The sequence below is a fragment of the Musa acuminata genome, chromosome BXJ3-8, assembly GCF_036884655.1.
Source record: "Musa acuminata AAA Group cultivar baxijiao chromosome BXJ3-8, Cavendish_Baxijiao_AAA, whole genome shotgun sequence".
NCBI classification, from domain to species: Eukaryota; Viridiplantae; Streptophyta; class Magnoliopsida; order Zingiberales; family Musaceae; genus Musa; species Musa acuminata.
In genome coordinates, this window is record NC_088356.1 from 49,907,511 (window position 1) to 49,924,814 (window position 17,304).

The 17,304-nt window shown below is 36.3% G+C and overlaps 2 protein-coding genes across 3 annotated transcripts; one reads left to right on the top strand and one right to left on the bottom strand.

Annotated features, from left to right (window-relative positions):
- Nucleotides 1–509: 509 nt before the first annotated feature.
- Nucleotides 510–4,441, bottom strand: LOC103996449 (cytochrome c oxidase assembly protein COX11, mitochondrial). 2 transcript variants are annotated; one of them, XM_065163591.1, is made up of 6 exons: nt 4,015–4,441; nt 3,789–3,841; nt 2,012–2,084; nt 1,844–1,948; nt 901–981; nt 510–810 (listed from the first exon to the last, which is right to left on the bottom strand). In XM_065163591.1, exons 1-6 carry the CDS (start codon nt 4,342–4,344, stop codon nt 709–711), a joined length of 744 nt encoding a protein of 247 aa, XP_065019663.1. In that variant the 5' UTR covers nt 4,345–4,441; the 3' UTR covers nt 510–708. The 2 variants fall into 2 exon arrangements, with proteins under 2 accessions (XP_065019663.1, XP_065019662.1); XM_065163590.1 differs by having other exon boundaries at nt 3,976–4,441.
- Nucleotides 4,442–10,567: 6,126 nt separating this feature from the next.
- On the top strand, nt 10,568–14,161 carry LOC103995820 (transcription repressor KAN1-like). Its single transcript, XM_009416520.3, has 6 exons — nt 10,568–11,569; nt 11,655–11,731; nt 12,226–12,271; nt 12,390–12,510; nt 13,604–13,691; nt 13,772–14,161. The coding sequence occupies exons 1-6, from the start codon at nt 10,948–10,950 to the stop codon at nt 13,883–13,885; spliced, it is 1,068 nt and encodes a 355-aa protein (XP_009414795.2). The 5' UTR covers nt 10,568–10,947; the 3' UTR covers nt 13,886–14,161.
- The last annotated feature ends 3,143 nt before the right edge of the window (nt 14,162–17,304 follow it).

The following is a 17,304-nucleotide window of genomic DNA, read 5'->3' on the forward strand; positions in this document are numbered from 1 at the left end:
AACTTGTGACACTGTCATGGTTTTAAAAAATTGATTGTTTTGTTCAACACTAATTATCATCATCGATATGGATACAAATAGTTACATTAATAAGTGGTAGATAATGTGAGATTATGAGCTTATTATACTTCAAGCCAATTTACAAAAAGAAGACAAATTTGTAGAAAAGCATGGAACCAACTAACTAGATGGTCATCGTAATTGATTATTGATGACAATATCCATCTTGTTCCTAATTTTCAATACATTATAGGGCTTCAAATTTGGAGTACATCAGTCAGTACCATTCATCTTAATATACAAGCATCTTTTCACTTTTTTTTGTCTTTTGAGAGATTCAATACTTTGGGTGAGATTTCACAAGTTGCAAACCTTGAAATCTTTTCCGGTTCTGAGAAACCAATTATACTCGAGCGCAATAACTTAAAATTCTAACATAATCTCTTCTGGTGATACAAGAATAGGTTTCCCCAAGCACATACATCCATTTTGAAACTCAAATTTGAATGGGAGCCAATTAAAATCCTCTAGAGGGTGAGGATCAATGAATTATTATTTCATTTCAGTGACAATTTCGTATTCTACATAGCATTTTGATATCATTCCAGTATATAAGACAAAACAATATATGGAAAATACAAGAACAGTTATCTGTCACTGGAGACTTCACAGACTAAGTGGTAAAGAAATGAAGCTTGTGATGCTTTGCTAACGCTCATTAACTTTAAAGAAGGTGTATGAAAGGATCAGGTTGTTGACACCATCCATCTTAGGATCAGCCTCAAACTCTGGGTCAACGTAGAAGAAAACCTGCAGACGACTCCCAAGTCCAAAGTTTCGTAATCAGAAATTAAAAGATAATAATTAGCATGTCCAGTAGTATCAGTGTTCACTCATTACCGGCATGTCAATTTGTTCTCCTGGAAGAAGTCGCTGCTCTTCAAAACAAAAACACTGAATCTTGTTAAAGTAAACTGCAGCCTGCGGAAAAATATCCCAATAATATTATGACCTGTCCAACCTTTTGAGTATAACTTCTTGACAGTGAAAATACATAATGATCGGCCAAAGCAGGCGGGTTTTGCTAATTTGATACATCTTTCTGTATATCTAACTCTTAGATCATCATGGCTGGTATAACAGTAAGCTACCATTTTTCTTCTCAGGATGAACATGAAGGGAGCTGTATCTGTCTTCTACAGTATAATGACAAAATTATTATCCCTGATACCAAAAAAAAAAAAAGCCTAATGTGCACAAGCATGGCATTTCTTGCAACAAATGCCGTCCACATTACGTAAATATCCCAATCCAAACCAATTGTTTACTGTTTTCTCAAAATAATAGGTGAAAGGGTGTCTTGTAGATTATTGTTTAAGCTAATAACACTATGGAGAAATTTTGACAAAATAATCGATCTGTTAATATCAAAGAGCCTGCTATAATTCATCAGAAGTTATCAATTAATTAGTCTTTCCTCTTAGCACATGTGGTCTCTGTCTATTTACAATTCTGCTTATCCATGCCTTGGAGATCAATGTAGCTCTTAAAAGGGAACTTAATATCTCCTGTTAGAGCTTTACTCTTTCCAGGCAGTATATAGAGTGCAATTATGTCTAATTTTTTTGTTCGATGAACTTCATAATTATATTAGTAAGGAATTGTAGACAACAAACGGGCCTGCAAGGCACAGAATTAAAAGTTATCAACACCAAGCCAGCACAAGTTTCTATCATCATAGAAATTATGTGAACTATTTTCCAAACTCATGAGGTAAGTTATATCGATAAACTGTGACATTCGAAAATGGGTTGAGAAACATGCACAACTTGAGAATTCATACCTTCATTGGGGTAACATTGTATGTAGAAACACCAGTTATGGGAGTTGAGCTATGATTTTCAGCAGTATAAAATGCAAGGGCACTTTCTCCTGGCTTAACCCTGACCTATGTGAACTAAAAACAATTAGATAAACTTATCCATTACTAGAGTTAATAACAAAAGGTAACCTCTCTTTGTGTAGGGGTAAATTTCCATGGCATCCCATCAGCAACATCAGCATTGAATTGAACAACAAGCTCCCTGTCGAAAGCAAAGGTCAGAGCGTAATTCAATTATATTCCAGTCTTAAACTGCAGTACACTAAATGCGCTAAAGAACATTTTGTGAGTTTTGATGGAGTAATCAAGTATAAAATTATAATTGATTGAAGCTGATCTATTCTATAATCAAGCCATGCTAAGATGACATTACAACTTGCAAAGTAGGGACACGACGTGCTATGACATTATTCCTCTGGAACATTCCAGCTATAGCATGTGAGTAACAATCTTCGTCATAAAGGACAACCACCACCATATTCACCTGATCATATCAACCATATTTAGTCTTCTATCTTTGATTAAATCTCTCCCGCTTCACGTAGAAAGACCAATTGAAGATAATAATCACGGATTAAGGTAATCCTTGGTTAGGAATAGAGTAACATTCTTGTTAAGTTTCTTGAATTAAATGCCAAGCCCAACATTCAGATATTTTAAATAGGTTAACCTTCAAAACAAATTCCTTCTTATTTCTCTTAAACATCATATGAATGCGACCATTGTTAGATATTAGATCTTCACCAAACTTTATTGTGCACTTTCACTGTACACAAACTCATTAACGTAATCCTTGGTTAGGAATAGAGTAACATTCTTGTTAAGTGTCTTAAATTAAATGCCAAACCCAACTATCCCAGAAATTTTAAACAGGTTAACCTTCAAAACAAATTCCTTCTTATTTCTCTTAAACATCATATGAATGGGACCATTGTTTGATATAAGACCTTCACCAAACTTTATCATGCACTTTCACTGTACACAAACTCATTTCAAATTCTTTAACTTCATGTGATAAACAGCTATACTGATGTATCAGGTGTCTCAAAATCTCTGTCAGTTTATATTGCAACGTATCATATTAGCTATGTTAGTTTATTACCCTCATGATTGAGAATTTTGTAGTTCTAGTAGGAGAAGAAGATCCTAATCCTAATCGTAGGAATGCACATGGATTTAAATCCTAACTTATTAGGAAATAATCTCAGTTGATTTATGGTTGAAAAAGCAAAAAAGAGAGCTTACAATTAAAGGTACTGTAAGACTCTTAAGACATGACAATTTTGAAGATCTCTTCTCTCTGTTTACTTCTCGATTTCTCTTTACCACATCCTCCATCTTTTCTCTCTAATCTCTTCTGGAAGATATCATCTTTCCCCAAAAGAAAAAAGAAGGGACAATAGCACATGATAATAGCGGAAATATCCCATCATTAAAGATCTAAGAAAAGCTTTAAATGGGTTTTTCCTAAGAAGCAAGTTGAAGTAAATAAATGATGAAGTTGCCACAAACTGCCACATCAATGAGAGTATGGCCAAAGAACTCAGGTCTAAGATAAAGATAAAACAGCATTGGACAATAAACAGGATGGAGATGGAAGTTACAGTGGGGAGACGCAGGAAAGGCAACATAACAAGAGTAACTAGTAGGATTAATGGAGTACAACAGTATCTGCCCCAGCACTGGGCACACAGCAGGCACTCTCCTCAGATCACCGACGACAAGATTCATACTTACCAATTGCATCAAAACAATCATGACGAAAAGATAAAATCCACACCAAGAAAAACATAAATAAATAATCATGCAACACAATGCTTGCAAATTCTTAGGGTGGATCACATATATATAATTCCCGTCGATATTACCATATGTCATAAATACATGTAGGTTGAGAAATCGTTACCTCGAAGCCTTGGTTCCTTCTTGCGCATGGCGGGCGATCTTCTCCTCGACACTCTACACAGACATAATCGTCGTCACAAGCCATCAACGGTTGATTATTTCCGAAAGCATTTTAAGATTCTTAAGCAAAAAAGAAATGATTTCGATCAATTTCTTCATCAAATAAAATGAAAGTATCGACCGACTACCAAAGAAGAAGACAACGGACAAGAGGGAAAGAAGATCACGTCGCGGCGCTGCACGGTGCCTCCGTAACCGGTGGCCTGGCAGAAGCGGCGGTAGAGGGGGACGGCGGCGTAGGAGGCGCCGACCATCGCGGCGACCATTCCGAGGAGGTACACGAGGATGTTACGCGAACTCCGATCCCGGGCGGAGGCGGCGTCGCGGCCGCTGGAAGCACACCGGAACTGGCCGCGTACGCCGGGCAAGACGGCTGCGGGGATCGAGAACCAACCGTGGGGAGCAAAAGGGCGGCTAGGGCAGGGAGGGTGAGGGAAGAGGAGGGAGGATAGGTCGCGTCGGCCGAGAAGGGAGAAGAGAGAAGCGCGCTTCGGCATCTCGGGATGGGAATGAAGCAATGGTGGCACTCTATTTGACCGCTATGTGTTTGTTCTTTTGACTAACAGAACAAGCCGCGGCTTCTCGAGAACTCATTGCCGCGGGATATTGTCCCGTGATTAAGAAGTGCTTATATAACTCATTTGCATCCCGAGATGAGGTAAATGAAACTTCTGCATCCAACTCAATAAAAATATTCTACTGTATATAATGAACAATAAAAATGATAATTTTATCTTTCATTAATGAATATAAATATATTCTTATATTTTTATATTTTTTTATTTTTTTACTGTAAACTTCTTTCATTTTCTTGCGGTAGATATTTTTGAATCATTTCATTTTTTCTATCCATAACTTTATAAATATATCTTACTTTTAGACTTTTTTTATTATTTACTAATTAAAAGATTCGAATAAGAAGATGTATTACTTTTAATATATAAACTATAAGATTATAAAATTATAGCATTAAAATTATATCATCATTCCTTTTGTCCTTTTGTTTCACTTGCTTTCCACTCATTTCTTCTTATGTTATATCAAGAAGAAAGTGATAAATCACATGACACTATATCTTACTATATCTTACAAAAACTTATGAAAGCAATCCAACCATGATAGGTAAAAATCAAGGGAGGATTGTGATTAGGATCATCTAGATTTATTTTTGGGACTTTGTTTCGTAGGTTTTAAAACATATATTTTTTAATTTGATATTGATAATCGAGCTATTTTTTTTAATATATATATATATACATATATTGTACAAAAATATCTAGAATAATATTTAAAACTTTTTATTTCTCATTTAATTGGAAGAAAATGGCTTATCTCATCCAGAAATACATCCAAAATCCATTATGACAACACACACTCAATCTCTCTCTCTCTCCTTCAACAAGACGGGCTTTCAAAACAAGAGGGCTGAGTCGAGTTGACTAAACTAGTCATCTAAAATATATCAATAATATTTCAACTAAATTATCGCTGACTCATGATTTTTTCATCCAGGGTTTAAAAATTATCTACCTCTCTATGGATGACTAAATACAATATCGATCATACTCCTCATATGGATTAATTGCAGAAAAAATGTGAAGAAAATGTTAATATCCTTACTTTTCGATGCTTTTGCCATCATCACAAGGTATAATTTCATATAGAACATCAACTTAATCCCGCATATAGCAGGAAAAAAAATGTATGAATTCTATAGGAAAATTCTTGCAATATTAGCCATAGAAAGTAAATCCCAAGCATGTATATCCTACGTTGTCATCCTTTAATGGTTCCAATGCAGGTTGAGTTGCACCACAAAAAGAGAGATAGGAACTACAACGATTCAAGAAAACAAAGAATGGAAGTCAATTTTAGGTCAACATGTTCTTCATTAATGTTCTGAAAACAGTGAGAAGCCAATGCTTGGATTCCCTCTCAAGCGAAGATGCAGATCTCAGATCATACTTTTCCACCATCACAGTGTTGCCAAGTTCTGATTCATCGAGGACACAACAGCTGATTCGATACTGCTCATGAACGTCATGTCCTTGACATGAAACAATGTGTTCGTACCTAAACAGCGGTAGACATGACTCATTTATGGGATAGGAATGGCTGCTGTCTTGTCAGTGGTGGACTCTGGGAAAAGAACAAAGTGATTAATGATGTGTGTCATCATGACCCAAATATTTTTGAGGGAGGTGAGAGGATCGATGAAGGTTGATGGGTAAAAATATGCTCTCTTTGATTTATGTGGATGTTATAATAAATATATGATCTACATGACCCAATTAATAGCATAATAATAGATGTATTTTTAATGACAATTAGAGAAAAGTATAGTAGAAGATATATTATTGTGATCTACGTGGAGCAGACTGTATGCAAAGTTGCATTCTCCTGATGATTCTTAGAACTTGAAGACCTACTTCTCCCTTGCTAAATTTACATCTGCAGGATGATTTCTTCTTTTATTTTTAGTGCCTGCCTTATGTTGATGCAGCTGCTTCACCCTCCAATCATCCATCTCTCACATTCCTTACTTCCAAATCACACCATCTTTATCTCTCTCTCTCTCTCTCTCTCTCTCTCTCTCTCTCTATCTCTCATCCATGGTTGGACTTGGTCTCCATGAGCAAAAGTGTCAATAATGTCATCTCTCTTTCTCTCTCTCCTCTTCTCCAAGTATCAAGCAACAGCAAAGCTTTTTTGCATGTGGGGTGAGAAGCAAAGATGACATAAAGTGTGAGTTCTACCTAGCCTTTTTTAGCTGCTTGGGTAAGTCCATGTGGACCTTAACCTAAAGCAACAAAGGGGTGCTGCAACAGTGGGGTTCCTTCCCCACTCTACCAAGGGAGATCACTCCATTGTCAAATGCATGGAGCACATGCTGTTCCTACTCTCTGACTTTTGGGAACAAAGTCCATTTGATAATTTTTTTGTTAAACAAATCATTTGATTGCAGCTATTTTTTTTACCCAAATAAATGAGATCTTAAATGTAACTAAAGCCTTTTAGTAAGAATATCTAACACTTCTTTTCCCATGTAAATTAGAAGGATCACTCAAGCTTAACATGTGAAACATACATTAGTAGAAGATATCTAATACCACATTTGAGTTAATCTAACTAAGATCTTCTTACATGTTTGGAGATAACAAGGGTTAATCACTTACTTAGAGGTTTAATTTGCCACACATAAACAAGTTAGAAAAATATATTAGTGTAATCTGTAGAAGTTTAATTCATAACTTGCAAAACAAATAACCTGTCTAATTAAAGAAGGGAGTCAAAATTTATTTTAATTTATAGTAAAAAAACAAAATAAAATCTTGGACCTTTAGTACCAAAAGAACTAATGGATTGCACCATTTGGTGTCTGCAAAAGCTGGAGTCCAACTTTCTCTTTCATGTTATTGTTTAGAGATGACAGGAATAGTAACATGTGCCTCTCTTACATTACCATGAGACTTGTTCTTGTGCTTGCTAAAATCCACCTCCATCATCACAGAATTGGTTTAAAAAAATATTAGAAAAATAGATCCAATAGATTACTAGTGACGAATAATTTGATCAGTATTCATATATTTTTTATACCTTAAATACTAGTCTTATAATGGTGTATCAGACTTACTTACTAAGATTGAGAATTAAAAATCTCATCAAATATATTTTTACATCTAAAATATCGGTATAACCTATTTAACTCATCGATTTGTCAGGCTAATGATGGTGGGTGTGGTGGTAGATTCCTTATGTAAGTTCAGTTTATAAATTAATATAATAAATAATAAAATAAATAAATTATTATGTCTAAATATCAAATCATATTTCACTATGCTAATTTCTCATCCAAGTAATGTGTATAATTGATTTTGAATGTGATAGTGCAACTTCATTCAACTCCTATTATTAGATTTAGTCAACTATACATGGCATGTATAATAGTACTGCACTATAGGTTGATGTAAGTAGCAACATTGCTAAAAACATAATAATATAATATTGCTATGATATACAGATTCATAAATAAAGCTTCAATGGGCATTAAGTTCTGCACATCTTTGTCAATCTTTGTGTATGTTGTTGTTGTGTGTGTATATATATATATATATATATATATATATATATATATATATATATATATATATATATATATATATAGAGAGAGAGAGAGAGAGAGAGAGAGAGAGAGAGAGAGAGAGAGAGAGAGAGAGAGAGAGATAATGCATAAACTGTTGCAGAGTCAAACTTGCTATTAAGAAGAAAGAAGAAGACAGAGAGGGGAAAAGGAAGTTTTGAGGTCCATTTTTCACATTCATAGCTATAAAATACTTAATGGGTTTTCTTAATATTTCTCCTATTCAGATTCAATTCAACAATGTGATTTGAAGTAGCATTTACTACCCAATTATCATCAGTCAATATTGACCAACATTCTATATAATCGAACATCTTCTCCTTATCGGAACATAACATCATCTAATGTACCTCACAAAAAAAGTAATATATTGCTCGTTAACTAATTCCTAATATACACATTTCCTAAGCATTACACATACATAAGTGAGTGAGAGAGAAATGGAATGATTTGGGTCTTGATATCAATTATTAACTCGAATCAATTGTGGGGTTTCAAAACCAAGATAAGATTAATTGATCATGATTTGTGATAGTCAAAAGGCATGCATATGATGGTATAAAGCAAATTCTGAATTGACCGACCACAATGAAGCATTAGAACAATAGAAGACACGACATCCGTAATGTTTAGAACATGATGGATGGTTTTTGAATCACTGATTGAAATGATTTTTGGTCATATTAACATGCGAAAATGTTATTTCCACAGTTGATTTTTGTATTTCTTTGGTGCTTATGTGAATATGTTTCGATTATACAAAAAAATGATTTTCTAAGCTTTTCGAGCACCGTAAATGGTGTTCGATGTAGCTGATCTTGGTTTCAAAACCTTGTGGTAAATTCTAAGTTGATAGGTCCTAAACCTAAATCTTGGAGTAGGGTTTAGCTCAACTCTATATTTTATATAAAAAAATACTAATCTTTTATGTGAATTATGTAGTTACATTTTCCTTGACAATTTCCTGCAGAAAGTCTCATACACTTTCGTTCAGGAGGGGTTGGTGTGAAACATGAAGGGGGAAAACTAGAAAGCCTAACATATCATCATGCCATGCAAAGGCCAGCAAATGTTTTGGGTTCCATATGATTCCTTGCTTCAATTGATTGATGTGCCTGTGTGAAATATAAGAGGCCTATATTTCATCTTTCTTATACTCTCTCTCTCTTTTCCTGAGACAATGAAAGCTCCCCTTCGAATGTGAATGCTAAGATGGTGTGTCTTAACTTTGCAGCTTGACATGAATAAGGTGACAATGAGAGTTCCCCTTATTCCTCTCTTTTCTACTTTATTTCTTGGAGCAGTTTTTTGCATGTCAATTCCTCAGAGAACCTATTTGGTTGCAGCATCTATTGATCCACAATTATAAGAACTCGGCATTATAATTTCATGTGGGTATCATATGCTGATGTGTATCATTATACACATCATGCTACTAATCCTAAGAATATACTGGTAATTATTGTCCCTAATAGGCTTTGATAGAACTAAGTGAGTATAACTGCTAAACTAAGGGACCATGTTTAATCTGAAAGTATTTGACATGAACCACAGCATGCATGAATGAAGAGAAGGATTTTAATTGGACGTCCATAAAGTAAAGGAAACATGTGATGCACAATTGGCATATGAGAGAAGAACCTGCAACCCCAATGTCATTGAATTCAAAGCAGGTATTGATAGACTCCTCATGCCCCATAAATGCAGCCTGCACAGACTTGTGATGACAAAGAGGAGGTAACAGTGTTGTTTAGTATTCCAATGTTCCATAAAATTCTTGAAAATGGAGCCTAGACCTCATTGAAGTTGAAGGACCTCTGTGTATGTTTTGTAGATGTGGTTTCTGGAAGAACCTTTCAGCCATCTAAAAGGAGTCATCAACTACTTGATGTGCTTCCCAATGACAAAGCATCACAAGGAGGCCTTGATGGAAACTAGGGTTTGGGGGAAATGGAGGAAGGTCATGTGGGCATGATGTAGATAACTCCAGACCTAGACAAGGTTGATGTAGGTTTGGAAAGGAATATTTTGGAGCATGAAAAGGGAAGTAGAACTAGAAGGTTTTTGGAATTAAGTACTTAGAACAATTGTACTTATATAATCATCATCATCATCATCATCACTTCTAATGTTACCATTGAAGAAAGTTTGTAGAAGGAATGCAGCAACCAATGGCATCAAATGTTGTGGATTTTCTTGCAAGAAGAAATCTCTCAAATTATGAAGTTTATTGCACAATGAACTCTCAGAATGGTTTCATCTGCCAAACTTCCAGGTTAAGCAACCATTGAGAGAGGAGAGGATGAATTGAGTGTCATCTGATGCTGGCTGTTTTAGGCATCTTTCCTGGTACTTCTTTTCTTTGTCTGGCAGTACCATATGTCTGATTTCAATTATAATAGAGCAAAAGAATTAGGAACTGAGGGAGAGAGAGAGAGGGAGACTTAAAGTCAAGCAAACTGGAAGAGGAAGGAACCTCTTGGAATGCCTTGGGCATCATTTTTCTGCATCTGTTCTCACTCTACATCTCTCTAACTTTTCTTTGTTCTTTTGGGATTATGTCATTTGTTATTCCTCTTAATGAGTCAGTGTAAGCTTGGTCGGAAAGTGATGAGATAACTTCTCAGATTAAGAAGCCTCAAAGCCACGCATTACCTAAAGCTGTTGTGACCATATATTCCTCTATCATCTCTCTCTCTCTCTCTCTCTCCCCAGTCTCATCTCCCACATTTATACATGCCCTAGGAAAGCAGAAGAGACAGCCCGTTTGCCTCTCCTCTCCACCTTCCTTTTCCTTCGTGTTCTTTAGGTCACAACACAGAGATAGAAGAAGACACTTTTGCAGATCTTAGGAGTGCAAAACAATCTCCGGTTCGCTGTCTACCAGATTTCCCAGCTTCAACCACTGAAGCGTCAGTTAGATTCTCGAGCCGAGAGTGGGAAAGGAGGAGATCATAAGATGTCATCGCAAGGGGTGTTCACCGAAGCCAGCTCTCCAGCTTCCCCTGATCTATCCTTACAAATCGGGCCTCCAAGCATCGCCCCTTCGGCCATCTCCGACGCAGGCAGCGGTTCCCGGGCGTGCGTCGACCTTTCCCTCTCGAGCACCATGTCGTCGTCGGAGGGCAACATCTTTCAGGGGTTTCGAGGACCACCGCCTTTCCATGAATCCATCATACCACTGACCGGTACTCCAACCTATGTACACAGTCGGTCGCCGTTCAACCAGATGTCTTCCTCCTCGCTGTCTTCATCTTCTTCTTCCACTGGTTGCTGGAGCGCTATATACTCGACGGCTTCCTACTTGCACCCACACAACGGGAGCCACTCTTCAGTCTCATCTTATGCATGGACGCCGCCTCTCCCGACATGGATTATGGGGTCATCATCGGATTCCTTCAGTTGCTACCACCGCCTCCCTTGTGGCGTCGGATCTTGGGAAGCCTCGCAGAACCTGATGAGGTCAAGGTTCCTCCCGAGATACCCAACGAAGCGGAGCACGAGGGCACCGAGAATGCGGTGGACTAGCAGCCTCCATACACGCTTTGTCCGTTCCGTGGAACTCCTCGGCGGCCATGAGAGTATGCGAATGCCGCCTGATCTTGCACCCTTTCATTATTACCTCTCTTGTGCGGTATGATCTGATACCTATGTTTGTGGCATCAGGGGCTACACCGAAGTCAATTCTGGAGCTTATGGATGTGAAGGATCTCACCCTTGCCCATGTCAAGAGCCACTTGCAGGTGACTTGCAACTCACAGCTAAAACTCTTACTCTTCTTCAGTTACCTCCCACTCTTTCTCTCTCTCTCTCTCTCTCTCTCTCTCTCTCACATTCTCAATGTGCACAGTAGCCAAAGGATGCAGTGATTGACTAAATGAATGAGAGTGACAGTCATGGGTCTGCTTCTCCAGAGACAAGAAGACTGCCACTCATGGAAAAAGGCACAGAGACAGAAGAAAAGTAGCCATCATTTCACAATAATAAGAAGATATAAACAAAAGCATCAACCTCGTTGGTAATAAAATAATCAAAAGGAAAGAGACGAATGACCAGAGTGTCTCGTGTGTGATTTTGGATTTTCCTTGAGCTCACCTCTCTCTCTATCTCTCTCTCTCTCTCTCTCTCTCTCTACTGTAGTAACATCGCTTCACTGCCATTTTCCACTTCTTTTCCTCTCGCTCTCACTCTCTTTAATGGCCTTTGCTAACTTTTTTTCTCTTTTCTGGCGTTGCAGATGTACAGAACCATTAAATCGACTGACAAGCCAGCAGCTTCCTCAGGTAAACCGTGTTGCTTAGCCTTCTATGCCTTTTTTGTTCACTGCACCTGCTTCTTGGTCAGCTCTACTAAGCTTTCTTCCAAGTGATTACCTCATTAATGCGGTTCTCCTGTTCTAAGGCCAATCTGATGATTCTGGCGAAGAAGATTCCGCACCAAGAGACAGAGATCAGCCACTACTCATGGAGCACAAAGTCTCAGATCCACCAAAACAAGACCATTGTCTGGAAACCTCGTCTGGGTAACGACACACTCACACACCCACCTCTTGTTTGACTGATTGCTTTGAAGCTTAACAAGATCAGAACATTGACTCCACCTCCATTGTAGGACTGCCATGACAGCCTTTTCTTTTCGCTGTCCTTTTGTGTTCTTTGATCTTATAGGGAGATCTAAAGCAGAAGACCAATAAAAACACATAGAATTCCCTGGTTGAAAAGCAGATCATAGGCCTTACTTTGTGAATGCCACCTTTGTCAGTGTCATATGAAGATATCTTGTTCTTTTCACGCTGATATATGTTTACCGTAAGAAAAGTTCATGTCCTCTGGCCACACATTATTGTAGTCACCAAAGCATGTTGGGTAGCCAATCGCTTGTCCCAGAAGCTTAGTGTTCTCTTCATTTCATCGAGCAGGACTTTATGTTATTTTATTAGGAAGGAATTATATTTGTACTCACTTAATCTTGTTTGTTAAGGGTACGTCATAACACCCCGACTAATCTCACATTGGAAGTGAGTAAAACTAAGATTGATGGATATACTATTGTCAATCTTAACTTAAGATTTTATGACTAATTTTTTCTTATTCAACAAAGTTAATAAGTCAATTATCTTATTACGTTAAGTCGTGATAATTGGTATCAAAACCGACTTAGTACTAAAGAATGGTGAGAGGCTCGATTAGAAAAAATCTACTGGTAGACACATCATAGCATGGAGTGTACACTCGCATGCATTATGCTAAGGTTTACTCCGATTATCTTGGGTTTTGACGAGGACGTTAAACTCTTGATTAGGAGAGAATATAACACCCTCGTTATTCCCATATTTTAATATAACTATAATATTAAGATTATAAGAGTTTGAAAGGTGTATGATAAGTATTTTAGTCAATAGTTTTGATTTAATAATCTTAATGAGTCAATTATCCTATTGAGTCGAATCCCGATAGATTTATCATTCGAGATAATAACCTATAAACGATAATATCATTGCCATTTTTGTTCTTATGTAGTTGCATAAATCCAATCTTCAAGCAACAACATAATATCTTTTTCCTTGGCATTCAAATTCTTTAAATTGACTTTTGGTAGTTGTTTTTGGCAAAAAGTATCAGCCGAGAAGACTGGTTACCGATCAACTCAAATTACTTGGATTCTACCGGTCTTCGATCGGCTCCTCTCTCATCACAAATTGAGGTACTTTAACACAGTATCACTCACTCTCACACATATCGTGAGATATGGCGATGACATTATCGTATCTGCATTTTAAACAGCATGATTCTTCCGGATCAAATGGCACGAATGACTCCTACGAAGAACACAGAATTCCTAGCTTGGAGTTTAGCTTGGGGAGATCAGACTGGTATGATAAAAGGCCATTGTGCTAGTTGTTCATATTGTTTCAGGCATCCGATTCAACAGAGATGAGGAGCCAAAGAGTTCTTTGTGAACAATGAGAAGTCGATCAGGATGATTGTTTGAGACAAAGCAATCATTTTGATTCTTTTTTCACCTTCCCTTGTGTCGTCTGTAATTTTTTTTGTTTAGTGTCATTTTTCTTGTATCTGTGGATGGATTATGACCACAAAAATGAAATTAAATGTCATATAATCCATTACAAAGTGTGAAAAAAGATTGTTTTTTTCACTTGTTATTTTCTTCGATTCTTCTTCTTTAATATTTCCTTTTGATATCGTCATTCTCTTTTGATCGATAAAAGACTCGACGCATGAAATACGATCAACACTTGTTAGTTATGCTAAAGGTCATTCGTCGAAGATGACGAAGAGCTTCTTGGGCGTATGACACACCAGTAGAGAACGATGCGACATCCTCAAATACATTTTATTCAAACCTTACTAAACAAGCATTTACAAGTTTTGGATGTTCATGATTGTTAAAAGAGTGTTGTCAAACAAGCATTTACAATTTTTCGCTTTTGACTGCATCCTTTGAGTCAAATTCTTAATGACTTCTTTTTTTCGGATATAATAGTACTTGAAACATTAGCTCGATTGGATCAATTTCGGACTTCTTTGGCCTCACCCAACAAATTCAAATGTTAATCAGGATGATACAAACTATCGTTTATCTTTTCATATAATTGATATATGATAATGACACATAATCTAACTATTTATTAATCATAATAAATTTCAAATGGCCCATTGTTGCAAGGGATAACTACATATATCTGTACAAAACATATTGTTGTGTTCAAGGCATAAATGATGTGTGCCATCTCTAATACCCTTATGTTGGGCTTTTCTGACTATTTTGTAAGGAAATACTTGAGAATGGTATTGTTATCTTCTTTCTACTGTGATATCATATCTTTTGGGCAACTAGTGAAAAAAATTTGCACTTCATTTCATCTCTAGATGAAGTAGTCAATTTGTATTTCATCTTGCCCCACCTCAACAATTTCTTGATCACCCTTTTGAGGCTTAAACTTTTAATCTTCTTCTCCTGTATAAAGTTATCAACACAAATAATCTCTTTGCATTATTTTGGGAATATTCTCTCTCAACTCAGAGTTGGGAAGGCTGATCCCCCCTTCTAATCCTCACCCCCTCTTTTCTCTCCTCTCTTAATCCTCAGACCCCTTTTAATTTCGACCTCCCTTCCTTTCAGTCCACAACTAAGCTAAGCATAACCTCTCCTAATTAGGCTCTATCCCAAGCTCTTATAAGAATATAAAAACAAAAATAATGTTTTGCACCCCATAAGACTTAGAACCATTGATTTTTGTTGATATATAAAACATATTTACTACCATACTTTATCATCATTTATCTTGATATTACTAATGCAACTAGACATATGGCTTATCTTACCTAACCTTAGCAACTGCTAAACTACTTCGTCTTGTTATTCGACCTAAGTACGACAAGTCACGACCACCTCACCTTCTTGCTCGTCCTAGTTCAGGTAACCAATGTCTTATCTTTTTGCCCAACCTCACCTCCCCAATCACCCGAATTGCTATTGTCATGCATATCTTCTTATGTTACGTGTAAAAAAAAAAACCCACCTTCTCATATTGTGCTTACAGAAAAAGAAGAAGAAAACTTCTAAAAATATCTTCTATCCTTTTTAGTTAAACTCTTAAATAAATGTAAAAGTATATAAGATCATTTTTATGCTAAGAGCACTTAATATGGCTAGCATATCCCTTTGTGCATGATGCATTTGTATATAATGAACCCAATATATTCTCTTTGTGTACGGTGCATCCATTTAAAATAAAAAAGCGTCACCATTGTCTATAATGTATCCACATATGATAAAAGAGATATCTAAAATATTTGTCATATCCTAAAGTGTCTAGTCCACTTGTGATGGATCTAAAACACCCAATATAGTCAAAGTACCTCCTTTTGTACATGATACATTTGTTCGAAATGAAAAAAAAAAAATTTATTTACCCATTAGATCCTAAAATGTCATTTTTGCATATGATGTATCCGCCCATGACCAAAAAAAAAAAAAAAAATCTGAAGTGATCCATTCGACAAATTCATATGTATGATGCATATGCCTAAGAGAAAAAAAATATAAAAAAAGAGTCTAAGCAACCTAAGATTTTCTCTTTGTGCATTGTGTGTTATGCTATGATAGAAAAGTAATTAAAGCACCCAAGAAATCTCATTTGTGCATCATACATCCGTCTAAGATAAGAAAATAATCAAAGTATAACTTAATTATTTTTTGATCTAAGTTATAATAATCAAGGTCTCGAAAGAGACATCATGGTAAACCATTGACAAATCCTTACCTAAAAGCACAAGACGCAAAATAATATGATTATTATCTTCGATTAATTGGGACTTTGATACATGGAATCTACATAACACTTACTACACACATCATAAGAAGATGACGAAGAACCTATTGTGCATATATTTTGAAAGATATATTCTCTTAGTAAAGTCATATCGACGATGAATCTTGATCTTATCATAATTCTTGAGATTTTATACAGTAAAAGAACAAAGATAAACAAACACTAAATTTCATCCAGAACTATACTTGCCAAAGCACGCTTAAATCAGCATGTTAGTGTCAAAATCCAGACACAAAGAAGATGAATTTGGCGATGAAGTACGTAACGCCATGTTCAATTGATTTCTTACCAGGATGAACACACACAACGACGACATCTTTGCGAGGGACTTCAAGGAAAAGATCGAATGACTTGTGGAACAAACAGCACAAGTGCAAGATCAATTATTTCTCACTAAGATCGTCAGACTTCCAACACCACTAGAGTTATCTTTTCAAGTGTTTTCTTCCTGTTTGTGTTGTGTTGGAATGTAAAACAGTATAAGCTACCTAAATGCTGTAATTTAGAGGTTTTCAGTTGATATCCATATATGAATTAAACCGATGTTTCAATATGAAAACCTCTAAGAAAGGCATTTATTATCATCATCATCATCAATATAATATGAAATATTAATTTCTGGTTTTTTTTTACTGTAAAAGCAATCTTATATGTTTATTTTAATTTCGTAATTTTTTGAAAATGATTGAAATAAATAAAAAAAATACTTGTCATATAAAAAAAAAAAGTGAATGGCTTATATATATATATAATACTCATAAATAATCAGTAAAATGGAATCATGCATGGGCACGTAACGACAAGACCACCTGACAGAATATTCCAAGGATTCCATTTCTTTATCACCATATATTCCCGGAATATCCCGTCCATCGACCCACAGCCCACTCCTTGCGTTAACATGTCTCTCTTTCACAGCTTCCCTAACCTGCTCCACTGCTACATTACAAACACCACCCA